At 49.1% G+C, this 26895-nt stretch overlaps 1 protein-coding gene across 2 annotated transcripts in view; it reads right to left on the reverse strand.

Moving 5' to 3' along the window:
• Positions 1-10512: 10512 nt before the first annotated feature.
• Positions 10513-26895, reverse strand: part of ACADVL (acyl-CoA dehydrogenase very long chain) — a 425803-nt gene continuing 409420 nt past the window's right edge. For both annotated transcript variants that reach the window (XM_069645887.1, XM_069645896.1), the window contains one exon: positions 10513-11875. In XM_069645887.1, the coding sequence (XP_069501988.1) occupies positions 11738-11875 (138 nt within the window). In that variant the 3' untranslated portion in view covers positions 10513-11737. The remainder of the gene's footprint in view (positions 11876-26895) is intronic.

The following is a 26895-nucleotide window of genomic DNA, read 5'->3' on the forward strand; positions in this document are numbered from 1 at the left end:
AAAGACATTTTGTCCCAATTTGGCACACTGGTTTGATCAGTCATTCTTTTTCAGGTTTCTTTTTGCAAACTTGAGGAGTCCCCTAAACGTTTTCCCAGCTTTTTGGCTTTCTAAGTTTTATTTTTGCTGTTTGAGGGAGGTACACTGCAGTCCTCCAGGAGCTGCAACTCACGTATGATGCAATGCCCTTAACAGGCGATAGGGCTACTGTTAGAAGGGAATTAACAAATAATATAGAATTCTCCCTACCGTAGAGACCACCAGCTCTTTTGCTAGACTTTAGGACTTTAAATTTTTATCCTGGAGAGAGCGAGACCTTTTTTCCCCCCACTCTCTCATGTATTTTTCTTTGATTTGAACCCTGTGTTTTTGGTTTTGGAGTCGGACAAACCCCATAGGCATTATCTTTTTGTATTGTGACACAGCAGCCTCAGTGCAGCGTCACAGAGGAATCCTTTGGATTTCTGCTAAGGTTTAAATACCTTCTCTTGGATAAACTACTGTTTCCAAAAGTAGTGAAGTGAAATTGACTTTGCTTACCATTTTCTCTGTGTAGACGCAGCACACACTATCTTACATAGTGCTGGAGGGGTTACTTAGTACCCCCTTTGTCTACCTTCTCATGTAACATTTTTATGTTACCCTTTCTACAATTAATGGCTGGTGGCAGTGGTTTACTTTTTCCTACCATTGTGCGTTTTTACCGCAGGCTGCATTCGCAGCTGCACTATTCACCCATGGTGCCCATTTGGTCAAACGGCCCCGGTTGTCTTTTTTCACCATTTCTTGGTGGAAAGGCCCTTCTTGAGATTTACTCTGCATGCCAAACCAGGTTTCATCCCTTTGTTCACTTTGTCTTTGGCGGGATTCACTGGTGAAGCCCGTCTCTGGCTCCAGCGTGTCTGGCAGGGCAGGAAGCAAGGGAGGTTCTTGTAACTCCCTGTGCTTAGTCTCCTTGGTTACAGGAATGCACCCAAAGGGGATTGGCCGACTGACTGTCATTGGAGGACAGCCACCCTGGTGTGTGAGTGACAGCTAGGCTGCGAATGAATGGGAGGGACTTGCATAAAAGGCAAGGTCATTTGCAAGGAAGGCAGAGCCGACCACTGGATGAAGGAACTGAAGAAGAAACTGGAAGAGAAGCTTCCTGCACCCTCCTGGAGCGTTGGTTTGTCTGGTGAAGCCCTGCTGCAGTGCTGAAGCTCTGAATTTCTAATCGACTAGAGCAGCCTGGAAAGGATGACTTCACCCCTTGGGTTGGTTGGACCAATCAACCCCAAGACAAACTCGACTAGAACCCCGCTCTCTGCTGGCTGTACTTCTTTGCTGCTGCAAGAACCGAGCGCCAGGGGACAGGAACACCAGAATCGAGTGCATCATTTTTAAGCCGGACCCGAGCTCCAGGAAGATCTTCAAGACTCCCTCGAAGCAGGACTAACCAAGCCTGAGCCACCTCAACAGAGTGCGGGACCACAGAAGCAAGCAAGTCCACAAGGTGTCCAAGAACTGCAGTGGTGCCATTTGCAAGTAGCTGAAACCGCAAAGTGCTGCTGATCTGAATTGTGCCCATTGCTGCTGTCGACCTTCAAATCGTAGTGCAGGACGGAGTCCCCAGACTTCCTCCCTCTTGGCCCCATGACTGAGGCCCAGGAACAACAGGATCTGTAGGACTACAACAGGAACAGAAGCCTTCAGACTCAAGGTACTGTGTAACTAGGGGTACTTGCCTCTTCTTGTGTGTAGCTTGTCTGCTCACACTGGAGACTTGCATTTTCTGCCCTTCGCAGAGTTGCTTGCAGCTTTTCCCTTCACAGGCCTCCGAGCTTGTGGCCCAACAGTGATTATTTTTTACAACAAAACTCTCTAACATTGTGCAAGACTTTTGTGCTATCTTCAAGAAGTGCCTCAGCTCCCCTAGACTTTGCTGGAGTGACATTGGCTGTCCTGGCTCCCTGAAGACTAACGTCTGACCGCGTTTTAACTATCCCTCCAAAAAGTCATCCATACCTTACTTGTCTAGCTGGGAAAGGGTTAATCTATATTTCATTGGGGGATTCTGAAGTGCTTACCTGTTTGAGAAACTTGTTAACCATTGTTTCCTTCCCTAACGTTTTAATTTTTGCCATAACGTTAGTATTACATTTTAAGTGCGAAAAATTATATATTAATATCCAGTGTCCTAACTATTGAAGTTACCTCAGGGTGTAGGCAGTATGGAACAAATTACTTACCTGTAACTGTTGTTCCCCAGCATGGGTCTGGCATGGATTCACATGCTCATGAATATTCCCCGTCAGGCCGGGAATCCTCGGTATAGAAAAAAATAAGTTTTGTTTCTGATATGTCTTTCTTAGTAGTAACCAATCACTGGTCTCTGGCTCATACTGCCCCCAGCCAATGACTGCCCTCTCCCTAAGCCCTGCCTCTGGCAGCCATCCCCAGAGTTGGTAGCACATAAAGTGGCAGTATGACCAAGTGAAGAGCCGCAGAGGGGTAGGCGGGAGGGTTCGCATGTGAATCCATGCCAGACCCATGCTGGAGAACAACAGTTACAGGTAAGTAACTTGTTCCTTCTCCAGCATGGGGTCTGGCATGGATTCACATGCTCATGAATAAGAGAATACATAGCAGTACACACATGCACAACCACGGGAGGTGGCAACAGGCTCAATATCAAGCAATGCAACAACTCAACATTAAGCAACTCTTACCTCCTCACCAGGCTCACCTTAGGCGAACAGGTTGCACAGCACTGCTTGGCCGACCCTGGACTCCTCCCTGGAGTCCCGATCGACGCAGTAGAATCTTGTGAAGGTGTGCGTCGACCTCCACGTCGCAGCCCTGCAGATGTCCAGCAGGGGCACATCAGACAGGAACACCATGGTAGCAGCGATCGCTCTGGTCGAATGGGCTCTCGGACGGCCGGGCAGCGGTTGGTCTGCCAACCGGTGACAGTGCATGATGCAGCCGGAGAGCCATCTGGAAATGGAAGTCTTCGAGAGAGCCTTCCCTTGATTCACAGTCCCAAAGTTCACAAACAGCTGTGATGTCTTCCGAAAACTCTTTGTGCGGTCCACGTAGAACTTCAGCGCTCTAGCTACATCCAGCGAGTGCAAAGTCCTCTCGGCCGGCGACGAAAGCGACGGGAAGAAAACTGGCAACACCAAGGGCTCGTTGAGGTGGAAGTCCGACGGCACCTTGGGCATAAAGGATGGGTGTGTCCTCAGCACCACCCTCGTGTCATGAAAAGTCAAGTATGGAGGCTTGCAAGATAGGGCCTGGATCTCTCCCACTCGTCGTGCGGAGGTGATGGCCACGAGGAAAGTTGTCTTCCATGACAGGAACTTGAAAGGCGCAGAATGCATAGGCTCGAATGGGGCCCCATGAGCTTGGTCAGCACCACATTAAGCTCCCACGCCGGGGCAGCAGCCTTCACCGGCAGGAATGATCGGAATAGTCCCTTCATGAATTCTTTCAGCAGACGATGAGACCACAAGGACGCCCGTCCCGTCGTTCTGGTATATCAGGAGATTGCAGCCAGATGTATTTTGATGGAGGTGTGAGCCAGTCCAGCTTTGGCCAGCGACAGTAGGTACGGCACAGCACCAGACAGAGAACCTCTTCCATTTATGTCCGTAGCACTTGAGAGTTGAGGACGCCCTGGCCTTTTCAAGAACCTCTCTGCAGTCGGCCGGGATGTCGTACCCTCCAAACTCTAACGCTGCAGGAGCCAGGCCTGCAAGTTCAGAGACTCCTGGTTGTGGTGAAGAATGGCGCCTCCTTCTCTGGAGAGAAGGTCTGCGTCCATCGGCAGCTTGACTGGTGGGGACGTTGACAAGTCCAGAAGAACCAGATCTGTCTCAGCCACGCCGGTGCGACGAGGATCATCCTGCACCGGGACCTCTTGAGCTGGTTGATGAGCCGGAGCAGCAACGGCAGCGGAGGGAACGCATAAAGAAATAGGCCATCCCAGGGGAACGAAAAAGCATCGCCCATGCTCCTCGGCTGGGGGAACCTGCTGGCAAACCTCCGGCACTTGGAATTTGTCGCCGTCGCGAAGAGATCGATTTGGGGTTCGCCCCATCGTCGGAAGAGTCAATCCACGTGATCCTGGCGTAGTTCCCACTCGTGGCACGAGCGCAGCTCCCTGCTGAGTGAGTCGGCGATCATGTTTTTTTATTCCTGACAGATGAAGAGGCACCAGAAACATCCCTTGGGCGACGGTCCAATGCCACAGATCTTGGGCTTCCTTGGATAGGGCCGGGGACCTGGTTCCGCCCTGCTTCCGGATGTAGAACATCGTGGTGGTGTTGTCGGTGAAGATCCTCACCACCTTGCCCTTGAGGGACAGAAGAAATGACCTGAGGGCCCAGAACACCGCGCGGAGCTCCAAGATGTTGATGTGGAGAGACTTCTCCCCCGGGAGCCAAAAGCCTCTTGCGTGAAGATCTCCGGAGTGCGCTCCCCAACCTTCCAGGGAGGCGTCCGTCGTCACCGTCACCTGGTGAGCTGGGGTCTGAAAGACCGTGCCCGCCGACAGATGGGAGCGGGTACCCCACCACCGGATCGCCTGACGGAACGTCTCGTTGAGAGGGATCCTGTCCTCGAAGCTGCCCGTCGACTGGATCCAGCGGGTGTCGAGGAACTCCTAAGGGTCTCATCCGAAGCCTGCAAAGGCGCACCAGATAAATGCAGGAGGAAATCATCCCGAGGAGGGACTTGATAGATCTTACCCTGGCCATGTCCGTGGCCAGCAGGCGCTGCACCTTGCCCAGAATGGTCCTGGTCCTTTACTCCGACGGCGAGGCCAGCCGCGCCCGTGTCGAGCTTGGCTCCCAGAAACAGGGCGACTTGCGACGGAACCTGGTGGGATTTTGGAAAGTTGATGGAGAATCGCAGGTCCGTGAGCAGCTGGACGGCTCCCTTGTCCTTGCCCGGATGAGCCAGTCGTCCAGGTAGGGGTAGACGTGGATCCCCTGTAGGCGCAGCCACCGGTGCGAGGCACTTGGTGAACACCCTGGGTGCCGACTTCAATCCGAACGGGAGGGCCTTGAACTGGTAGTGCCGCCCTTGGACCACGAACCTGAGGAACTTTCGGTGTCTTTTTAGAATGGGGATGTGGAAGTAGGCATCCTCCAAGTCCAACGACGACAGGAAATCGCCCTCCTCCAGCTGTCCCAGCACATGCTGGAGGGTGACCATACGGAACATCTGTGCCTTGATGTACTTGTTCAGTCGTCGTAGGTCCAGGATGGGGCGCCATCCTCCTGTCTTCTTTTTTACGAGGAAGTACCTTGAGTAAACTCCGGAGCCACGAAGCCTCTTTGGGACAAGCTTGATGGCCCCCTTCTTGAGCATCGCCCTTACTTCGTGATTTTCCTTCCTGGCCACGGGTGGAACGCGAGGGCACTTCTGAAACTCGAGGGCATGCCCTTGGGCCAGGGCGTCCAGCACCCAACGGTCGGTGGAGATGGACTCCCACACGCTGACGAATCCCGCCTGCCGGCCTCCCACCGAGGTGCTTCGGCGGGGGCCCGACCCCACAGTCGGTTCAATCTTGTTTGGAGGCCGCCTTGCCTCCTTGACCTCCTAGTCGACAACTGGCACCTCCTGACTTGCCGCGTTCCCTGTAGGCTTCCTGGGAGGAAGATCTTGCCGCTTGGGGGTAAGTGGAGGAGCCACTGCCGGATCCCTTGGAGGCACCTTGTCTGCCTCCGGAGCTCTGAAAGGACGGCCGTCGTTGTTGGAGCACTCCCAGTGCCCGTCTTGATGGCCTGAAAGGACTCATCAACCGCCTTACCAAACAGGTTGTTCCCATCGAAGGGCATGTCCAAAACCTTGGTTTGTACGTCCTGGCGGAAATCCGTGGCCCTGAGCCATCCTCGTCGTCTCAAGCAAACGGCGTTGCCCAACTGACGGAAACCGGTGTCGGTGATGTCCGTTGCCACCGTGATAGCGGGGTCCGAAGCAATCTCCCCCTCCTGTAGGATTTCAAGGGCCTCAGCCCTTTTGGCGTCGGGGAGGAAGTCTAACAGAGGGGCGATTTTCAACCACAACTCCCTGTCGTAGCGGGCTACAATAGCCAGGGCGTTGGCCGCCTTAATAGTCGTCGCTGTGGATGAGATGATCCGTCGTCCCATCGTGTCCAACTTCCTTCCCTCGCCGTCCGGCGGGGAAGTTTATGTCGAGGCTGATGCCCCCCCAGCTTTCTTCTTTGCCGCCGCCGAGACGACCGAATCCGGGGTAGGTTGTGCCCAAAGGCACAAGGGGGCAGCGTCGGGGACCCGGTACTTCTTCTCGTACCGGTCCCTCTTTGCCCGCGCCGTTGCAGGGTTCTTGAGGAGGGCGAGCCCCTCATTCCAGATGTCATCAAGAAGCGGTACGGAGAGGACCGTCTTCCTTTTAGCCTCGCGCCGTTGGTAAAGGAACCCTTCTTTCTTCTTTTCGTCTGGGCAGAGCTGAAAAAGCTCGGATGCCCTGGAAATCAAGGCATGAAAGGATCCAATCTCTTCGGGCGGGGACGCCCGAGCAGGGGGCGACGGGGGACACGTCCCGTCGTCGCCTCGGTCGTCATCTGTACCTGTCGTAGCCGTGTCCGTGCCTGTATCATCCCCGTGGATAGTAGACCGGGGGGGAAGGCAGAACAGGCCGCAGAGGTGGGAGAGGTGGCATAGGATGCGTCCTCCTCCTCTTATGCGGTGGACTCTCCGAAGGTCCTGGCTCCGGTTCCGCCGTCGGGTCTGGCTCAAGTACCTCTGTCGGGGGAAGGGGCAACCTCATCCTTATCTCAGAGCATAAGGACTGAATAGCTGACAAAATGGCCGCCGAGGTGTCTTGCGGCGCTGGAAACGACGGGCGCGAAGGCTCTTGAGGAGCCTCGTCGGCGACACCATCGCTCTCGTCGTCCTCGTCGGGATCCCTCCCGATGGGTTGGGCCTCTTCCACGACTTCGATGAGCTCTTCTTCAGAGGTCGTGTCCGTATCCATGATGGCCACCAGCCCCTCCTCCACCTTTTCCAACGAGGACTTCGTGGGGGTCTTCTCAATGGGCCTGAAAGACGACTCCCTCCGCGGTGGCAGGGAGATTATGGGTCCTGAGGGCGCCTCCACTGGTGTAGCCTCCACAGGCTGAGCCAGGGCTGCGGCGACATCCTCAATCGAGGTCTTAGCAGGGTGAATTAAGGCCATCGTCACCTTCTGGACGCCTGGGGCCTTCACCTTGGGGGGAGGGTCAGAGCCTCGCTCCCCCTCTGCCGGAATCTTCGAGATCGACCAGGGCCTCTCCAGAAGCTTAGCCGGGTTCTCGGACTTCCTCTTACCCGAGCCAGAGCGTTGGCTCGTGGTTGATGGCGCCGGGGAGGATGCGTCCTGCCAGCCAGCCAAGGAGCCAGACCGTTCGGCGCTCCCGGTGCCAGCGGACTCGCGGTGCTTAGCCTTATGTTGGGCCCCTGTCTCTGGGGCGCCCTCACAGGACTTAGAAGACCGCTCGGACTTTTCCTTCTTCTCGCCTGACGGGCTCTTCCCTTCCAGCCAGTTGGTGAGACGGAGGTGGCGATCCTTCATGTTCCCACAAAACGCACAGTCCTTCTCTTTGTGCGTCTTGTCCTCATGGAGACAGTAGAGGCATAACGAATGCTCGTCCTCCTTGAAAACATTCTGAAGCTGGCATCCAGGGCAGGTCCTGAACAGCTTCCCGGGCGTCGAGCTTCTTTTCTCCTGTGCCATGTCCGGGGTAGGCCTCGGAACTTCTGGAATCCTCCAAAAGCGCAACTTGATGAAATCTTCACCCTTGAGGGGCGTAGAAAACTCCAAAACGGATCCCCGTTGATCGGATGTAGAAACGGTGGAGCTTGAGGCTTTATTTAACCGAAAAATGAGAAATATCTCCTGAAAAAGCGCGAAAACGCAGCAAAAGCTCGAGAGCTACAGCACGAGGACTCCCAACACTAGAACGTGTGGTAAAACTCTGAGGATAGCTGCCAGAGGCGGAGCTTAGGGAGAGGGCACTCATTGGCTGGGGGCAGTATGACCCAGAGACCAGTGATTGGTTACTACTAAGAAAGACAGATCAGAAACGAAACTGATACTGATTTGTTTTCTATACCGAGGATTCCCGGCCTGACAACGGGGAATATTCATGAGCATGTGAATCCATGCCAGACCCCATGCTGGAGAACTGTGTGTCATCCCAAAAGGGTATCTACTTACTTAACTGAAGGAGTGTATTTAAGTGTATTTAAGTGTTGCATATTGCGCCCTTCTAAAGGCTTTTTTTAAAACTGTTAAAATAAATAATTATTTTAATCAATAAACCTTGAGTATAAGTGTTATTTGAATAGGTGTCGCTGTGAATCTCTGTTACAACCCTACAGCTCACATTGACCCCTCTTGATGAGAGCCCGGCTGCTCAGTCACTCTACCAACCTGTGTAGTACATGCTTGTACCAAAGGTTGGGTTACCTATTGCCAAGAGGACCAGGCTGGTGTAGACTCCCACAGGGTTACTACATACAATCTTGCCTAACGGCTACCTCAAGAATGAGCACCCCAATTGACCCCAGACAGAATTGTGAAGCCTTTTTACCATCTTAAGAGAGCTTTTCAAGGCACCTTTTGTGGGATGCTATCCGGTTTAGGCTGGATGATGGTCTTCTAAGCACATCAATCCTGATCTGAGTGAGTGCACGTGCCTGCCAAAACTTGAAGTGTGTACGGCTATAGATTGGTGAGCACGGCCAACGGTTTTCACCGGTGTGTGACACTGTAGCAATACTTTGGATCATTCTAGACGGTAGTTGCCTGAGAATTACCTAGATGAAGCTGGACAGATGGGAAGGGATTCTGCTGCCGCACTCTGGATCCTCCTGCCGAGCGTGATGGGGGAACTTTGATTCAAACTCTTCCTTGCCTTTCTACTGCCCTCCTGTGCTGTAACCTCCCATGTCTGCAGCCTCTAGTGCCCTCCAGTAGCCTGCTTGTTTCGGTTTCACATGACCTGCAGTAAGAGCCCCCCAATGCCTGCTGGATCTGAGTTGCTTGCTGCTGCTCTGCAAAACATTCTATTCTGCCTCGACGCAACTCAATTCGCCACTTGCTCCTTCTCAGGCACCCTACCTGGCTGAAGGGCAACCCTGCATGCTGCCTGTCGCTGTTAGGCTTTCCTTGTCTGGGGTCACTGGAAGTAGTATATAGCCACAGTATGGCCAGACCTAGTACTGACACTAAGGGCAAACTTCACCCACGTTTTCTGTGTCTTCTTCGCAGCATCCTTCAGTCTGGGCTGCCTTTTCAGGGACCGCTGAACTGCTCCCAGTCATTGACCCTCCTCTGTTGGGGCGCTGGGTTGGACTCCTGGGCCCCTCATTGAAACAGTGTCTGGATCTCTTCTGGTGGAGGGGGGTGGGGGAGGGGTCTCCAAATCTCCAGCTGATTGGTTGCCGCATTTCCACTCCCTGGACCGGCAAGTAAAATGTACTTACCTTTGCAGTGTAACAGAGTGCACTATTGACTCCATCCCATTGGTTCCTATGGCCAAACTTTTCAGAACTTCTAACACTCCCAAAAAAGAAGCAACTTTTGCTTGCCTGTAACCAGCCTATTTGTTTTCGCTAGTCCTACATGTATTTAATCGTTCAGTGAAATTGTAATACCCCTGATTTCATATGCCTTTTGACATGATAAATCAGTGCATTTCCCTCATTTAAAAGCCTTGCAAAATACACAGATCTACTGGACGGTATTCTCTTTTCACTTGTTTTAAATGTCTGTTGGATGTAATCTAGACCATTTACTATTTTTATAATTCTTCTATTTTTAAAAAGGTACCACTTGTAGTTATTTCTTGCCATAGGACTTTTAAATCAAGACTATGGGCCTCATTACAAGTCTGCCAGTCCGGAATGAAGGGTGGCGGTAGCAACATACCGGCACCCTTTCTGGACCATCAGACTCTGCTTTCCGGGGCCTCTGCACCCGGCAGGTCTAACCTGCCGGGTGCAGAGGCCCCGGAAAGCAGATTTGTCACGGAAGCACCAGCACCGTTAGCAAGAGTGCCGGTGCTTCCGAGTCCCCTTAGGTCCCTATAGGACTTCAGGGGAATGGGGAACGAACATTTTCCACTGCATGACTTCCCCGGGCCGCCAGGACTTGTAATGTCCCGGTGGCACTGGGAAGTCAGGTGACAAACACTGTGTTACCACCAACCTTGTAATGAGTCATATATATATATATATATATATATATATATATATATATATATATACACATATATATATATATATACATACACTGTGTGGAATTGCTTGCCTATGACTAACTGTATATTCTACCAGTCCGCCCCCGCCTAAGAGTGAAGCCAGACTGCTCTGTCACGTACCACTGTCAGAGTGTGAGTAGACAGGGACTAAATGTTAATCCAAACAGGTTGATCTTCTTGAACCCCTGACCAGAGGACTGTATTTCAACCTCCTTACACAAGTTGATTCTCAAGAAAAGAAAAATGTCACAATCATATGAATACAACATAAAATGTAATATTTATTTAAGGCCGTCAAGATTCACTCACAAAAGTTACGCAAACACATTAGTGGCACATTTTAATGCGGTTTATCAACATAGGCAACAAAATCTTTCAACTGCTTACTTTGAGAACACTGGCCATGAGTCTACCTCGCTCCTAGCAACACAGGCTTACCTCACTCAACCATGATAGGGAGAACAGGGTGCAAATATCACAGCTTCAGGCCCATTCCAATGCTTCCTAGCAGCAGGCATGTGCTGCTACATACATGAGTGTATGCTGTAGATTCATTCATTTTGAAGTTCTCCTTTTGTTTAGACTACTGATACAATGAAAAAGGGGATTTTCTTCCAAGCTTACAGGCCCCTTTTGGCTTTTCTTGCTGCAAAATACTTCTCTAATGTCAGTTCTCTCTATATTTACCTTCCAGTATCTATATTTAATGCTTAGAAAACTACTGTTGACCCAACAGGTGTAAGAATTCCATCTTACTTCCGACTTTAAGGTTATTGCAAAATGAGTATTTTCTTGCACTTCATTCTAAAAGTGTGCAAAGTGGCATTAAACCTCCATTGATTCTGAAAACTCCATGTATCCACAGAGACATAGTGCCCACCTGGAGAGCATGGCACCTACATCTGAGCACAAATATACCACAGCAACAGAGACAAATATTGACAGATTAAAAGAAAAGGTATATTGCCCCGAACATATAAATATAAAAGTTATTTAGCAGCAGAGGAGCAAGACCATTTAAAGTATCTCTATTGGTCATTGCTGTGTCCAAGTGCTTCGAGGCATTCTTCTGCAAGAGGTAAACACTTGACATTGTGTAGCCCTTTATCTGAACCACCCCTAGTGTCCTTGCCAAGGGAGTGTAATTCTGTGAAGGTGAAAATTAAAAGGCAAGAGATAAAATACACTGGATGAAATATGCAAGTCCGAAAAGGCAGAAGGAAATGCAACAGAACGGGCACCAGGCAACCAATGAATAGGGTGTTTGTACATTCTGTTAGTTTAAGGCTGAGTGGAGAAGTTTTCAAAAGCCAATCCCACTTTCAAACATGGTCCTCTTCCCTCCCACCCAATATCCTGTTCTTGGAATCCCCGTCAGTCAGGATGTGTTTGGCTTCAAAGTAGATACTTTCTCACAAGAGGTCCGGCAGTCAACATGAGCGTCCAACAGAATCTCGGGCATGGATGGGTGTGTGGGACACCCTAGAATCCCAGTGGGTTCGGGGACACCACACCTCCATTCTCCACCAGGGCCTTGGAAACTGAACGCATGTTCTTGAAGACTTGGTTGGAGGAGTCAGAACCCAATGACTGCAGGTTCTCACGGATACGGCCGGACGCCTTAATGAAAAGAAAAGAGACAACTTAGTCATTATAACAAGGTAGTAAATGTATAAACCTTCTCTCATTCCACTATACCTTTTTAACTAGCAATTATGTCAAGGCCTAACCGTTGGCGGGAATCTAGAAAAGTGATTATTTGAGAAGGAAGTGCAAGCAAAATGTATGTGTGCCATAAGAGATGCCGAGTTAGCATTTTCACAAATAATCCACACAGAACACCACCAATACTTCAAGTTAGTAAGTATATAAAATTACAATTATTAATTAAGCCTTAAAGAACTGTAAGGAAGGCATGGTATAAAACAGTGAAGACAGACACAACTGATCACAGTTCAAGGGTGTTTATTGAACTTCAATGGGTTGGTAGAACGCCTGTCAAAACCTAAATCTAAAGATACAAAATAGTGTGGGATAACAATGTATGCAAAAGAAATGTATTTGAGAAATGATATGTCGGGATAGTTGAGCGGTTGGCTTCCCTTCCCCACGTTTTCAGTACGGGCAAGACAGCATGTGCGGGCTTCACACACACTATGGCTTCTTGGCCACGAGGTAACAGTTCAACACATAGGCATCAGGGCCTTCCGACAAAGTCTCTCACAGTGACAGCCTCTTATTGCAGATGGCCTGATTGAACAAAACACAAAAGTTCCTTTCCTTTTTCAGGGAGTTTACTTTCACAAATTCAAGACTTGTCTCCCTCCTTCGGGCTCAGACCCTGGATCCCCCCTCGTCCAGGCTCAGATCCCTTTTGATACCAGAATCGAAGACTTTCGAATGTACGATGGGTTTTGCTTAAACCATCGCAGGACCACTTCGATTCACTTCACATCAATCTTCTACCTTTGTTTCTCTGGTCAGGATACTGTACAGAGTCCTTCGACTGTGCACATTCGCAGTGCCAGACCACTGTCAGCGTTATCGCATCTTTCCTTTTGATCAAATATTCACCAGCAATTTAGCTTCACTCGCGGCTTTCATAACATGCGTTTAACAATGATCGTTCCAGCACTATTTTTACAATGTTGCTGCTTGCAACCGTGTCTTCAACACAGACAGGTCTGGCATTGGTCTCCCCAACTCACCAGCTGTGTTGCTCTTGGTCATTTCTTTGATCTTGGAGCCAAGGAGGATACCACAGTGTCTGCTGCTCCTCCCAGCCTTGGTCAGTTATGCAGGAGGACCCTCAGTATCTCCAACACACAATGCAGGATTCTTCAGCCTGGTTTCCTGGTCTTGCGTTTTCTGCCTTGAAGGTTTCTTGAAAGTAACACCTTCCTGCCAACAAGGTTAAGGGTGTTGCCCCTCTCATGAACCTCTTGTGTCTGGCCGTCTTTCTCCCCTCCTTCAGATGCCAACTCTAAAATGCTGTACCTTTGTGTGTTTTGCCTCGCTCAAAGTGTACTTTCTTGCTCCGCCATTTATCCGTGTGGGGAAGTGTAATGGAAGTCAGGTGTGAGTTATTGTCGATAATTGCCTGACCATAGTATTTGGACAGGTCAGGTTCACAGCTATGGTGCGAGTCGGTTTTGTCCCAGAGTGTGCTGTCCATGTAAAAGGGTTTGTGCCGGAAAAGGGTGGGGGAGGAAAGGCAGGGGGTTGAGTTTCTAAATATCCCATTGGGTACGATGGGGTAAAAGAGTTACAGGGAGCAGAGGGATAGGGCATTTCACCAACTGGTGTCCCACTCCCAGAGAACCCCTCACCCAGGAGCTCCTCACTCACTGGTCCACCCCCAGGGTCTGGATCCAAAGGCGATGGCCGTGCCCTGGCCACCCGAGAGTGTGCCCTGCGGGCACTAGCGGGTGAGACACCATTTGGTTTCTCACAGAACACACCACGAATATAAAAACCACAGGTAAGTAATGTAAATCAAAAGCTATATACAACATATATAGAGAACTGCATATGAACTATGTATCAGTGTTCAACAGGTGAGTAATCAAATGCAGGAAAAATAGGTAGAGGCAATTGGATGTGTGCTTATTCTAACTTTTCCATCTTATGAAGTCCAGCCTTAAGATGTATGGGGCCTTGTGCCCAAATGTCACAGGTTCCAAACTATGGTTTCTTTAGGGTAGGTATTTCAGAACTGCTGCAGTGAGCTGTGGTGGTGCTTTGAAAGTTCCTTAAAGGAAGGTCATTATTTACTCAGTTAAGTACCCATCTCAGTTCCATAGAAAATCACTTCCTGTAGTGTCATCTTTCTGAATTGTTTTAGCTTTAAAATGTGTTTGCAGGCCTTAAATCAAGCTCTGACCCCTGTGCCGTGCACTATTGTAGGACTAGGAAGAGTAGAATCCTTCGTTTTAGTCCAGCAGAGGTGCCTCCCGTAAAGCCCCTTTTTGTAAGAGCACTGTAACATCTGCATTCAGTTCGGCTTTGTACAGGATTTGAGTGGAGGGATTTAGTACAGTGGCATTAGAAACTCTTCACATTACTTGTACAGTACTGTGTCCAGTACCCACGGGACATGGTTATTGCCTTCCATGCCTGAGCAATTTGTTGGATTCTTCCTCCCAATGGGTGTGGCATGGCTGGTCTCTTTGTGAATGGAGTCTTCGTTGCCTCTGGCATGGGAATCTCGTGTATATCCTCTTCCTCACTGTTAGGTCAGGAAGATTGATCATTGATATGAAAATCTTACCTGTGTCAACCGCCGAGCTTTTTGCTGAACTGGTAAATTATTTTTCCCTATACCTCAGTGAGTGGGAATCTTTTTCTACACTCAGTCTTTTACTCTTATGGGTGTCATGTTTTAGACTCTCCATAGCGGCTTTTAAAAGTTATCCTCTTGGACACCTTTTTGGCAATAAGTTCCTGTTGTTGCTGGGTTACCCTAGGGGCTCCCCTTTTAACTTTCTCTGACTAACCTTGTGAGAACTACAGTTCCCAAGGGTAGAAAGGATCTTTGGAACCCCTTTTACATTTTATTAGGAGAGACCTGCACCCCCCACCTTATGTGGAGTGCTGGGGAGATACGGAGTATCCTCTTTCTCAATTTAAATATAAAGTGTATGTTACAAGGGAAAACTTATTTTTAATGGCTGGTGGCAGTGAACCTTTTTATTAATTTGGTGCATCTTTACAACAGGCTGTTTCCACATGGGTAATTGACCCATGGGTGCTCATATCACCAAAATGGCCTCTGTCTTCTTTTTTCACCATTTTAGAGTTTGTCCTTTCCTGTTCCTTCCAGGGTGGGAAATTCCTTTGTTTTAACTTAATCTTCGGCAGGAATCCTGTGGATTTCCTGCCCAGGCTCCAGAGTGTCTGTGAAAGCAGGAAACGTGGGAGATGTCGAAAACTCTGCAGCCCTGTGTCTTCCAGCCTGCCTGTGAGAATCCAGTTGAAACTAGAAGGCTGGCTGTCCCGAAAGGAATGGAAAGGCAAGGATGATTGGCTGGGTTCCTGCATAAAAGTCAGCTCATGGAAGATGAAGAGGTAGTCGACCACTGGAACCAAAAGCAAAGAGGAAGATGAAGAAACTGCAGCAGAACTGATTTCCAGCTACCGGATAGCCTGCTGTCGAACCGGAGCCTGCTGTAGCTCTTCTTTCCAATTGACCTGGGGATCCCGAAATGGAAAACAGTACCTGGTGAGACCCACTAGACTCAAGAAGACCTGCATTTTGAGTCATCCAACGTCGCAACCTTGTGGGGCTGCAATACCCCAATACCCTGGGACCTCGTGCCATTGTGCAGTGCACGGTAGTCTGCATTCCAAATCTCGCTTAAACTTCTTGAACATCCTGCTGGATCTCCAGAGGCACGATTCATGTCCGAAAAGTCCCCTCACCAGAGTGCTGGACCTTGCAAACGACATGAATCCGACCTGTGATATTCTGTCTTCTGTGCTCTTGAAAAGGTGCCAAATATGCAGAGGAAACTTCCCTAGAGCCTTCTTCCGTGATCCCTGCTGCAAAAGTCCTTCCAAAGTCCTGTCTTCCATCTTCTTGACAAAGGAATCCATCGACCAAATTTTTGACTTCATATCCTGAAGTCTTCCTGCTGCAACTCTTCTGTGCTGTGGTACCGTACTGTGTTGACTGGGGTATTTTACCTGCCTTAAGCCTTTGTGATTTCTTTATAGCTCAGGGGTGTTTTCTGTGATTGGGAGGCACTCATCCATTTCACCCCTGCCCACTGCAGAATCCTCCTAGGGTGTGCAGAATCCTCCTAGGGTGTCTTCCCTGAAGTACCTGGACCCTCAACTAACTTTAAAGTGAAATACTTGTTTGAACAGTCTTCCTCTGGAACTCTGACTTTGCCTACAACTGAACCCTACGTCACCTGCCTACAAGCTGGCACCTAGACCACTAGGATCCCTTTACTGCCTCTGTGTGAACTTATACTATAGAATAAGGGAAGGATTGGATAAGTAAAGGGTTCTGCCTTGTTAGGCAAGATTGTGTGCAGTACCCTTTGGGCGCACGGCACCAACCCTGACCTCCTGGCAGTAGTAACCCAACCTTTGGTATAAGTCTGTACTACACAGGTTGGTAGCGTATTGAGCTTATCTCAAGAGGGGTAAATGTGAGCTGTAGGGGAGTTACACAGATTCACAGTGGCAAGCATTCAAATAAATCTACACACAAGGTTTTCTGGATTAAACAATTATTAATTTGTTTAACAGTCAGAGTAAAATACACTTCAAAAATACACATTCCTAGTTTCTAAATCAGTAAGTAACCATTTGGGATGGCCCACAGTCACGAACTACATCCTCAGGTGACTTCAATAGTTAGGGTGCTGGGGACATTAATAAATCACTGTTGCATTTAGAATCAGATTTAGGAGTATGTCAAAGGAAAAAGGTTATTAGAACAAAACAAGAGATCACACAAATATTCTGAAGCAGGTAAGAACTTTTGGTAACTCCCAATGCAAAGTTAGTTAACCCCTGCCTGGAAGGAAGGCGAAACACTGAAGCAGAAGAGAGAAGAGTCATTTAGGGAGCCAGGCCAGCCAGTGTTAAGTTAGCAAAAGTTAAGGTGAACTGAAGCACTTCTTGCAGGTAAGTAAAAGTCTTGCACAATGTTTTAGAAGTCTTTGTAGAATAAGAAGAAATTCAAAGTAGGGCCACAAGCTGATTAGGTTTGCGAGGTAAATAAGCGGTTAGCAACTCTACAGGGGCAACCGAGACAAGTCTCCAACGAGGACAAGCAAGGCGCAACTCGAGGTAAGTTCTCTCAGACTTTACAGTACCATTAGGTTGAAAAAAAGTGCAGCAGATGACTTCTGTTCCTGTGCAGCTCTGCAGATCCTCGTGTTCCTGAGCCTCAGTCGTGGGGACAAGAGGGAGGACTTCTGCACTGAAATCGGATGGTCACTGCTCACAACCAGCAATTTTTAAACAAGTGGCACTTTGGTGTTTCAGCTCCTCGCGCCTACCGCAAATAGCAACACTGCAGTTCCTGACTGTCGAGATGGGCTTTCCTTGCATCTGGGGCCCTGCACTCTTGAGGGGGCTCAGGCTCGGTCAGTCCTGCTGTGTGATTGACGTGGAATGAATGGGATAAACCTGCATAAAAAGCGAGGCTTTTTGGCTTGGAAGGCAGAGTCGACCACTGGACGAAGGAATCCAAAGAAGAACTTGGCGAGATGTCTGCTGCAACTCCTGGACCGTTGGTTTGCCCAGTGAAGCCCTGCTGCTGTGCTGAAGCTCTGAATTCGTTTCGACTAGAGAAGCCCTGCAAGGGATACTTCTCCCCTTGGGTTGGTGGGACCAATCAACTCCAAAGTGAACTTGTTTGGACATCCTCTCGGAGCCGTCTGTATTTCTGCTGCTGCTGGAACCGAGGTGCCAGAGAAAGGAACACCAAAGCAGGTGGATCGCTTCCCTGAAGCAGGACTGAACAAGCCTGAGCCACCTCAACAGCGTGCTGGACCCCAGATGCGAGGAAAGTCCGAAGTGGCATCAGAGAACCGCAGTGTTGCTATTCACTGTCAGATGCGAGGAGTTGAAACCGCAAAGTGCCGCTGAATTGAAGTTTGCCCTATGCTGCTGCTGACCTTCCCTTTGCAGTGCAGGAGTCCCCAGACAGGATGGTCCCCCCTCTTGTCACCACGACTGAAGCACCCAGGAACACCAGGATCTGCAGAGCTATACAGGAACAGAAGCCAGCTGGAACAATTTATTCTAACCAAAGATACTATAAAGTTAAGAGGACTTACCTCTTGTTGTGTAGCCTTCCTTGCTCTCAGCTGAGACTTGTCTTGGTTGCCCTTGCAGAGTTGCTTGCATCTTTGCCCCTCATAAGCCTCACAGCTTGTGGCCCTTCAAGTGAATCGTATTTCTACAAACTGTTCTAAAAACATAGTTGAAGACTTTTACTTACCTGCAAAGAAGATCTTCAGTCCCCCTAAACTTTGCTCAACTTTCTTACCTCTGACTCTGTGTGTTTACCTACCCCCCCATGAAAGGTTTTAATTTACTTGACATCGGAAGGTTTAAAAAGTACTTACCTGTGTATTAATTATTTGTTAACCTTTGTTTTATTCCCCAATCTAACCTTTGCACCAAACTCAGTATTGCTCTAAATGTCCCAGTGATAAATCAATGTCCAGTGTCCTAGCTATTTAAGTCACCTGAGGGTGTAGGAAGTGTCTGTATGCCATCCCCAATGGATATCATCTAATTTAGAGAAACAGAGTGCGTATGTGTATTATAATTGTTACATGTTTTGCTCCTTTGTGAAGGCTTATATACTGTTAAATAAACGATTCATTTTTTAAGCAAGACACCTTGAGTGTAAGTGTTTATTTGAACAACTGTCACTGTGAAACTGTCACAACCCTACAGCTCACATTGACCCCTCTTGAGATAAGCCTGGCTGCTCAGCTACACTACCTACTCGTGTAGCACATGCTTATACCAAACGTTGGGTTAACAAGGCTGGTGCAGTCTCCCACAGGGTACTGCGTACAATCTTGCCTAATGGTCCCTTATATGCGTTCCAGCAGTAGGCCTGGGCAAGTGGTATGTGCAGACTCCCAACCCCACGAATCACCTGCTCAGCATCACAGCATTCACAAAAGACTTAAGATAAGTATTACCCAAGCCAACACAGTACCTTAGGAGATAAGAGATTCATATTGGATGCCTTCAGGAGACAGCAGCACAGGGCCCAGGTCCCTCGATTCTTCATCTGGAGACTAGATGGGAACTTGCAACAGCAGTCCAAGGAGGCTTCCAACAAAGTTTTCTTTACAAATTCTTGTGGATTTGGCACCCTTTTACGTGTACCTGATGAACGAATATCAACGGTCGGATTCTCTTCACTTATCTGGTCCTGCACTCTGGTGAGGGGACTTCAAGGAATAAAATCGTTGCTCTGGGGATCCAGCAGGAGTCCACCAAAGTTTTGGACGGATTCAGACTTAGGAAGATCATGCACTGCACATTGTTCCGCAAGCTCGGAGCATGTCGTGGGATGTCTCAAAATACAGGTCTTCTTGAGACTAGTGGGTCTCACCAGCCCTGGGTAGGAGTGGTCATTTTCTTGATCCCCCCCACGTGGATTGGAAGGAAGGGTCGCATCAGTCTTCGGTTACAAAGTAGGCTCTCCGGTCAATGGAAATTGCTACAGATATAATTTCTTCACCTTCCTCTTTGGATTCAGCTCCAGTGGTCGACTTGTCAGCAGCTTCCAGGATCGGAGTATTTCTCAGGAACTACAGCACACCTTCTGCAAACTCTCCCTGCAGTTTACAGAAAGGGGCGGTATGGCTGTCCAATCAGGACAGCCAGCCCCCGAGTGGGACTTGGATCCTTTCAGGCAAGGTGAAAGACAAAGGTCAGCAGCATTCTGGACTCCTCCCTCGCTTCCTGCCTTATCAGACAACCTGGCGCCTTGGCTGGGAATACAAAGGATTTCTGCCGAAGAAAACTTCAACCAGGGTCGTTCCTGCCTAGAATGGCAGAAGACGATCTAGGAAACCAGCAAATGGGAAATGGCGAGATTTGCAGAATGGTGGCCCTCCTGTGCATTACTGTTAGGCAGAAACCTGTGCAGTTCCCTTAGGGACCACTGAAAAAAGTTTAAGACCACAGGAGTAAGCAGTAAACCCAATTGGTAGCAGTCTGTACCACCCAGATTTACCTGGTAGCTGTGGCTGAGCAGTCAGACTTCTCTCAAGAAGAGTTAGGCAGTATATAGAGTATACACAATAGGGCTAAAAATAAAGTAGAACAAGCAAACACTGACCAGAGCTTTGGTATAAAAGTATATAATTATTTATTTAAAAACACACTTATGAAAATACACTGGCACTAATATATCAAGCAAGTTCAAACACAGTCAGTATATACACCTCCCTAGTTAATTATTCGACAAGTCTAGGTTAAGACACCACTTATTAGAAAAACAGAGGTGAGCGCGTAACCATAGATGGCACTTCAATAATTTGTTTAAAAAGGGAGAGAAAAGGCAGGGTATGGAAATAACACAGTACCAACACTTAAGAAACCACAGCAAGTCAAGAAAGGCAGGGTCTACTGTAGAGCCAAAAGTTCATAGGCCAGGCCCACTCTTGGAGACAGCAAGGCGGAATGTGCCCAAGATCACACAGTGGAAATGCACTCAAAGTCTTTGCAGAAAAATGTCAAAAGAGGTTGGATCAGTTCAGAAAGGCAAAGTTAGCAGGTCTGAGGTCAACCCAGTTGGAAGGTCAAGGATTTACGGGACACCTTGGACAGTCTGTTGCAAGGGAGACCAGGCGGTACACAGTACCTGAAATGGTGAGAAAGCTCCAGCGGTGGCAGTTGTTCTTAGTAGCGGGTGCAAGTCGTGGCTTCGACCAGAGGAAGGGATGATCTCGACGAGGAAGAAAGCTGGAGGTCGTTGCACTGCCAGGGAAGAAACCAGCCGCAGAGTTTCCGATTAAAAGGTACGACCCTTTTATTCGCGGTTAGTGGTGAAGCGTGGCTATCCAGCCGCCGGGGTGCTTGGCACGGGCGATTCGACCACGAGACGTCCAGGAAGGCGAAAAAGGCAAACTGGTTGGTCCCAACAGCTCAAAGGGAAGAAGACTCTCCTGGAAGAAGATCTCCTCTGTTGTCGGGGAAGTGGTGAGTTTGTACAGCAGGGCTCCACCGGTGGCGGCGTCGTTGTAGATGGCTCAGCTTCTCCCCTCTTCGGATTCTTTAGGTCCTGGGGCGACTTCTGAAGTTCCAGTCCCCAAAGCCCTGCTTTTATGCAGAAAAACCCCCATTCAACAGCCTAGCTGTCACTCAAACATGCTAAGTGGTGAGCCGGGCAGCTCACCACTGGGCCAATCACACAAGAGTGCTACTTGAGTTGCCAAGGCAACTCAGTCCAGGGTGCCTAATCCCCCTCCCACACATCCTGTAGACCCCAGACAGAGTGGCACCATTTGGAGGGCTTCTGTGGAGAAGTGGTGCGTTTAAAATCAATGGGAAATCCCATAAGAAATATTCTGGTGGAATATTTCGCATGGTATCCACTGCCACCAGCCAGAAACTCAACAAGGGGGTACTGGACAGTGCCCCCTTGGAAAACAGACCCAGGGGCAATCGAATTACCCCTACCAGTACTTCCACAATATGATGGTTTGTACTGGTTCTGTTCACAATTTGAGACTAGTAAAGCCAATGGTGACTGGGAGACAGTCAGTCCCAGGGTATGGAGTCTATGTTTGGGGGTCAATATGACACCCCTGTGTTACTGCACTGAGGGTGCTGTGTAACACATACCAAAAACACATGAAGCCCTATGGAGTAAAAGACCCCATAGCCCATAAAACACAGTCAAAGGACATTCTCAAATCATGCCTAAGAGTGTGAGAAAAAGAGTCTCACTCTTAGCAGGAGAAAAAAATAAACCCCAAAAATCCAGCAAAGCTGCTGGGGGACTCACTAGGTTTGGGAAATTAGCCTTAACAGAGAATTCTCCCTAACAATTACTGAGGCCGATTTGACAGCCTGCGTGTAATAATGACTGAAAGTCATAAAAGTAGTTACACTGCCACCAGCCATTCAAGTTAACTTGCAATTGTAACATAAATTTGTCAGGTAAGTAAGAAAGGGGATACATTGTATCCCTCCAGCACTCTACATAAGGTGGGGTGTGCTGGCTCACTAAAATCAATGTAAAGGGGATGTGAATCCCACTTTACCTGTTGGGAACAGTAGTTCACCCAATAAATAATAATCTCATTAAAAGGAAGCCATTGCATTTAAAATTCTGTGTGCGGCCATAGTGCATTACAGTCAGTCCAAAGTTATAGGAAACTATAACTCCAATCACACACTATGGAGAGACATAAAAAGGTCACCCACTGTTAGGGAGAATTTTCAGTTTAGTGTGATATTCCTCCTATTTTAGAGACCCCCCCCCCCCCAGATCTTTTGCTGAACTTTGGGACTTTGTACTTTTACTTCTATGTGTTTTCTGTGTTTCTTTTAGCTCTGGAGTCTGACAAACTCCATAGGCATATTTACATTGTGACACACAGCACCTTCAGTGCAGTGGCACAGGGAGGTCTCTCAGATTTCCCAAAAGGTCAAAATGGCCCGGTCGTCTTTTTTCGCCATTTCCTGCTGGAAAGGTTTTTGAGATTTACTCTGTGCGCCAAACAAGGTTCGGTGCCTTTATTCGCTTTGTCTTTGGTGGGATTTACGAGTGAAGCCCGCCTCTGGCTCCATTATGTCCAGGAGGGGCAGGAAGTGAGGGAGGCGCCCGAAACTCATTGTGCTTAATCCCCTTGGTTACAGTAATGCACCCAAAAGGTGATTGGCCGGCTGGCTGGCTGTCCGGCAAGGACAGCCACCCTGCTGTGTGATTGACAGCTAGGCTAGAATGAATGGGGGAAACCTGCATAAAAGAGACGCATGCTGCAATTCCTGGACCATTGGTTTGCCCGGTGAAGCCCTGCTGCTGTGCTGAAGCTCCAAATTCACCTTGACTAGAGAAGGAAGAAGTTATTTACCTGTAACTGTTGTTCTCCAGCATGGGTCTGACATGGATTCACATGCTCATGAATATTCCCCGTCAGGCTGGGAATCCTCGGTAAAGAAAAAAATCAGTTTCAGTTTAGTTTCTGAACTGTCTTTCTCCTAATAACCAATCACTGGTCTCTGGGTCATACTGCTCCCAGCCAATGACTGCCATCTACCTAAGCCCCTCCTCTGGCAGCCATCCTCTGATTCGGTAGCACGTAAAATGGCAGTAGGACCAAGTAAAGAGCCGCAGGGTAGGAGGGAGGGTTCGCATGTGAATCCATGCCAGACCCATGCTGGAGAACAACAGTTACAGGTAAGTAAATGAATACATAGCAGTACACACATGCACAACCACGGGAGGTGGCAAGGCTCAACATTAAGCATTTCATCTCTCAACATTAAGCATCTCTTATCTACTCACCAGGCCCACCTTCAGGCGAACAGGTTGTGCAGCACTGCCTGGCCGACTCTGGACTCCTCCCTGGAATAACAGTCGACGCAGTAGAATCTCGTGAAGGTGTGCATCGACCTCCACGTAGCAGCCCTGCAGATGTCCAGCAGGGGCACAACAGATAGGACCGCTGTGGTACCAGCGATCGCTCTGGTCGAATGGGCTCTCGGACTGTCGGGCAACGGTCGGTTTGCCAACCGGTGACAGTGCATGATGCAGCCGGAGAGCCATCTGGAAATGGAAGCCTTCGAGGGCCTTCCCTTGGTTCACAGGTCCAAAGTTCACAAACAGCTGTGATGTCTTCCGAAAACTCTTCGTGCGGTCCACATAGAACTTCAGCGCTCTAGCTACATCCAGCGAGTGAAAAGTCCTCTTGGCCGGCGATAAAGGCGTCAGGAAGAAAACAGGTAAGAACAAGGGCTCTTTGAGGTGGAAGTCCGACGGCACCTTGGCTATGAAGGAGGGGTGCGTCCTCCGCACCACCCTCGTCTAGTGGAAAGTCAGGTATGGGGCTTTACAAGAGAGGGCCTCGATCTCTCCCACTCGTCATGCGGAGGTGATGGCCACAAGAAACGCCATTTTCCTTGACAGGAACTTCAACGGTGCAGAATGCAGAGGCTCGATTGGCAGCCCCACGAGCCTGGTCAGCACCACGTTGAGTTCTCACGCTGGGGCCAGAGCCTTCACCGGCTGGAAGGATCGGAACAGTCCCTTCATGAACTCCTTCACTAGGCGATGGGACCACAGGGATGAGCGCCCAGAGTTCTGGTGTAGCGGGAGATAGTGTCAGGCTGAGAGGTCCTGTATCCGCGGAAGCTGCCGAACCCCCGACAATCCCCCTGAGATGTATTTCCCAGAACTAGTTTTCAATACAGCTCTGTAAACTACACCCCAAAGGGAAAGGGGGAATGGGACAACAAAACAACACCAGGCAGACTGCGTCAAGGCTAATCAGTGCTGAACCTGCAGAGGATAAAGAATAACATATACACTTCCTTAATTCACTTACTTAACCTTATGAATGGGAAGTCATTAATCCTTAAATAATAATTGAGAATCCTACCTGGTTCTTCTCTTGAAATTTCTTAGAGAAGCGGATAAGAAGCTGAAAATCTCTCTTACTTGCGATACTTGAAATTCACAGCAACTTCTTACATTAGGCAAAACTGGAAGTCTTAGTTCTTTGTTTGTCTTTTTTCCAACATGCACTGGTAGTTCAATTAGATTGTCTTTAAAATGTTCTTTCTTGTCATTTCAAAACTTTTCAAACTATTTATAATTATCTAGAGTCTTTGAATCCTTGAAGAAAGAGGAAACACGTGCTAACTGCACACGCAGGTTATTTCCATTAAAATTATCGATGAACTTCACATAGAAATCTTCCTGGTTGAAGAACACGCGCAAACGGATGAAGACGCGCGATCAAAATAATCCACACGCGCAAAAAATCCACACGCGCAATAATTCACACGCGCAATAGTCCACACGCGCAATAATGTTCTCCTGCGAGACACGCGAAATAAGAACACCCGCGCTATTGAGTTCAAACGCAACGAAGTGATTCATCACTCGCGATGGAAAAAACACACGCGCACTCACATGGCACGCGACGAACAGATACTCGCGCTTTGAACCCCCGCGCTAAAAATCACACGCGCTTTGTATTTCACACGCGCTTTGTACACCCGCGCTAAAAATCACACGCGCTTTGTATTTCACACGCGCTTTGTATTTCAAACGCGCTTTGTACACTCGCGCTAAAAATCACACGCGCTTTGTATTTCACACGCGCTTTGTAGTTCTCACGCAGCGTATAGCTTTTCGCGCAAAGGATCACCCGCGCAATAAAACACACGCGTGTTTAAAATGGCACGAGACCAACCTCTACTCGCGCTCGGAATACACACGCTAGAAAGCACGCGCTCACTTGAATACGCACGCGACAGTCAAAATCTCGCGCTAAGGAACACCGCACTGGAAACACAAGCGCACTCCGATAGTTCAATAGTTTTAGTAGAAACACTACTTTTAACGAATTTTCAAGGAGACTGTTATTTACAGATTTACAGTAGAAATAAAGTCACTTATCTCCTGAGCGAATTCACAAAGATTTCCTGCTTTTCCTATCTTCAAAACGAATTCCTGCCAGCTGAAGACTTCTCCTGAACCCCCAAGAAAGTAGCCGCTCAACTGCTGAGATCTGAAGGATAAAATCCACCAGGCCTAATACTAAAGCAGGAGCAGCCACTGAACACGTCCTCTCAGATGGGGTTTTGATGATGAAAGGCACAGAGTGACAGTTTAGAATGTACATTGTTGTTCAGCATTGTCTTCTAGCCAATCAGAGCTGTCACTGTGAGGCTCCATCTTGCCTTGGGTCAGAACCAGGATTCTGAATCAACAAGTTAAGACCTAACCAACTATAATGGAAAACTTCCCACCCACACAAAGCTAATCTGAAAAGGATAATAATAAAAAGGAAACTTGAATAAGAGAAGGAAACCTGACAGATAGCCGCCAGATGGATCTTGGAGGCATTGGCCAGCCCTGCCTTGGCCAGCGATAGCAAGTACGGCAGCACTTGAAGGGCCGTAATCCGCAGAGGGTTAATCTTCTGTGCATGGCACCAGACAGAGAACCTCTTCCATTTGTGTCTGTAGCACTTGAGAGTTGAGGACGCCCTGGCCTTTGCAAGCACCTCCTTGCAGTCCGCCGGGATATCGTACCCTCCAAACTCTAGTGCTGTAGGAGCCTGCTGTTCAGCGACCCCGTCGTGGTGGAGAATGGCACCTCCTTCTCTGGAGATTGAGATCCGCGTCCGACGGCGATTTGACTGGTGGGTGGGGGGACGCTGACATGTCCAGAAGGTCCGGGAACCATATCTGTCTCGGCCACGCCGGTGCGACGAGGATCATCCTGACCGGGACCGTCCGAGTTGGTTGAGGAGTCGCAACAGCAACGGCGGGAACGCATAGAGGAACAGGCCGTCCCAGGGGAATGAGAAGGCATCGCCCATGCTCCCCAGCTGGGGAAACCTGCTGGCGAACCGCCGGCACTTGGCGTTGGTCGCAAATAAGTCGATCTGGGGATTGCCCCATCATTGGAATAGCAGATCCACTTGATCCTGCCGCAGTTCCCACTCATGGCACGAGCGTAGCTCCCTGCTGAGTGAGTCGGCGATGGTGTTCTTTATTCCTGCCAGGTGGAAGGGCACCAGAAACATCCCTTGGGCGACAGCCCAATGCCACAGATCCTGGGCCTCCTTGGACAGGGCTGGGGATCTGGTGCCTCCCTGCTTCAGGATGTAGAACATCGTGGTGGTGTTGTCGGTGAAGATCCTCACCACCTTGCCCTTGAGTGACAGAAGGAACGACCTGAGGGCCCAGAACACGGCTCGGAGCTCCAGGACGTTGATGTGTAGTGACTTCTCCTCCGGGAGCCAAAAGGCCTCTTGCGTGGAGCTCTCCGGTGTGCTCTCCCAATCCCTCTAGGGAGGCATCCGTCGTCACCATCTCCTGGTGTGCGGGGGTCTGGAAGTCCATCCCCGCCGTGAGATGCGCGCAGGTGCCCCACCACCAGATCGCTTGGTGGAAGGTCTCGT

Source organism: Ambystoma mexicanum, chromosome 1p (assembly GCF_040938575.1).
Source record: "Ambystoma mexicanum isolate Mex_15411 chromosome 1p, UKY_AmexF1_1, whole genome shotgun sequence".
NCBI classification, from domain to species: domain Eukaryota; kingdom Metazoa; phylum Chordata; class Amphibia; order Caudata; family Ambystomatidae; genus Ambystoma; species Ambystoma mexicanum.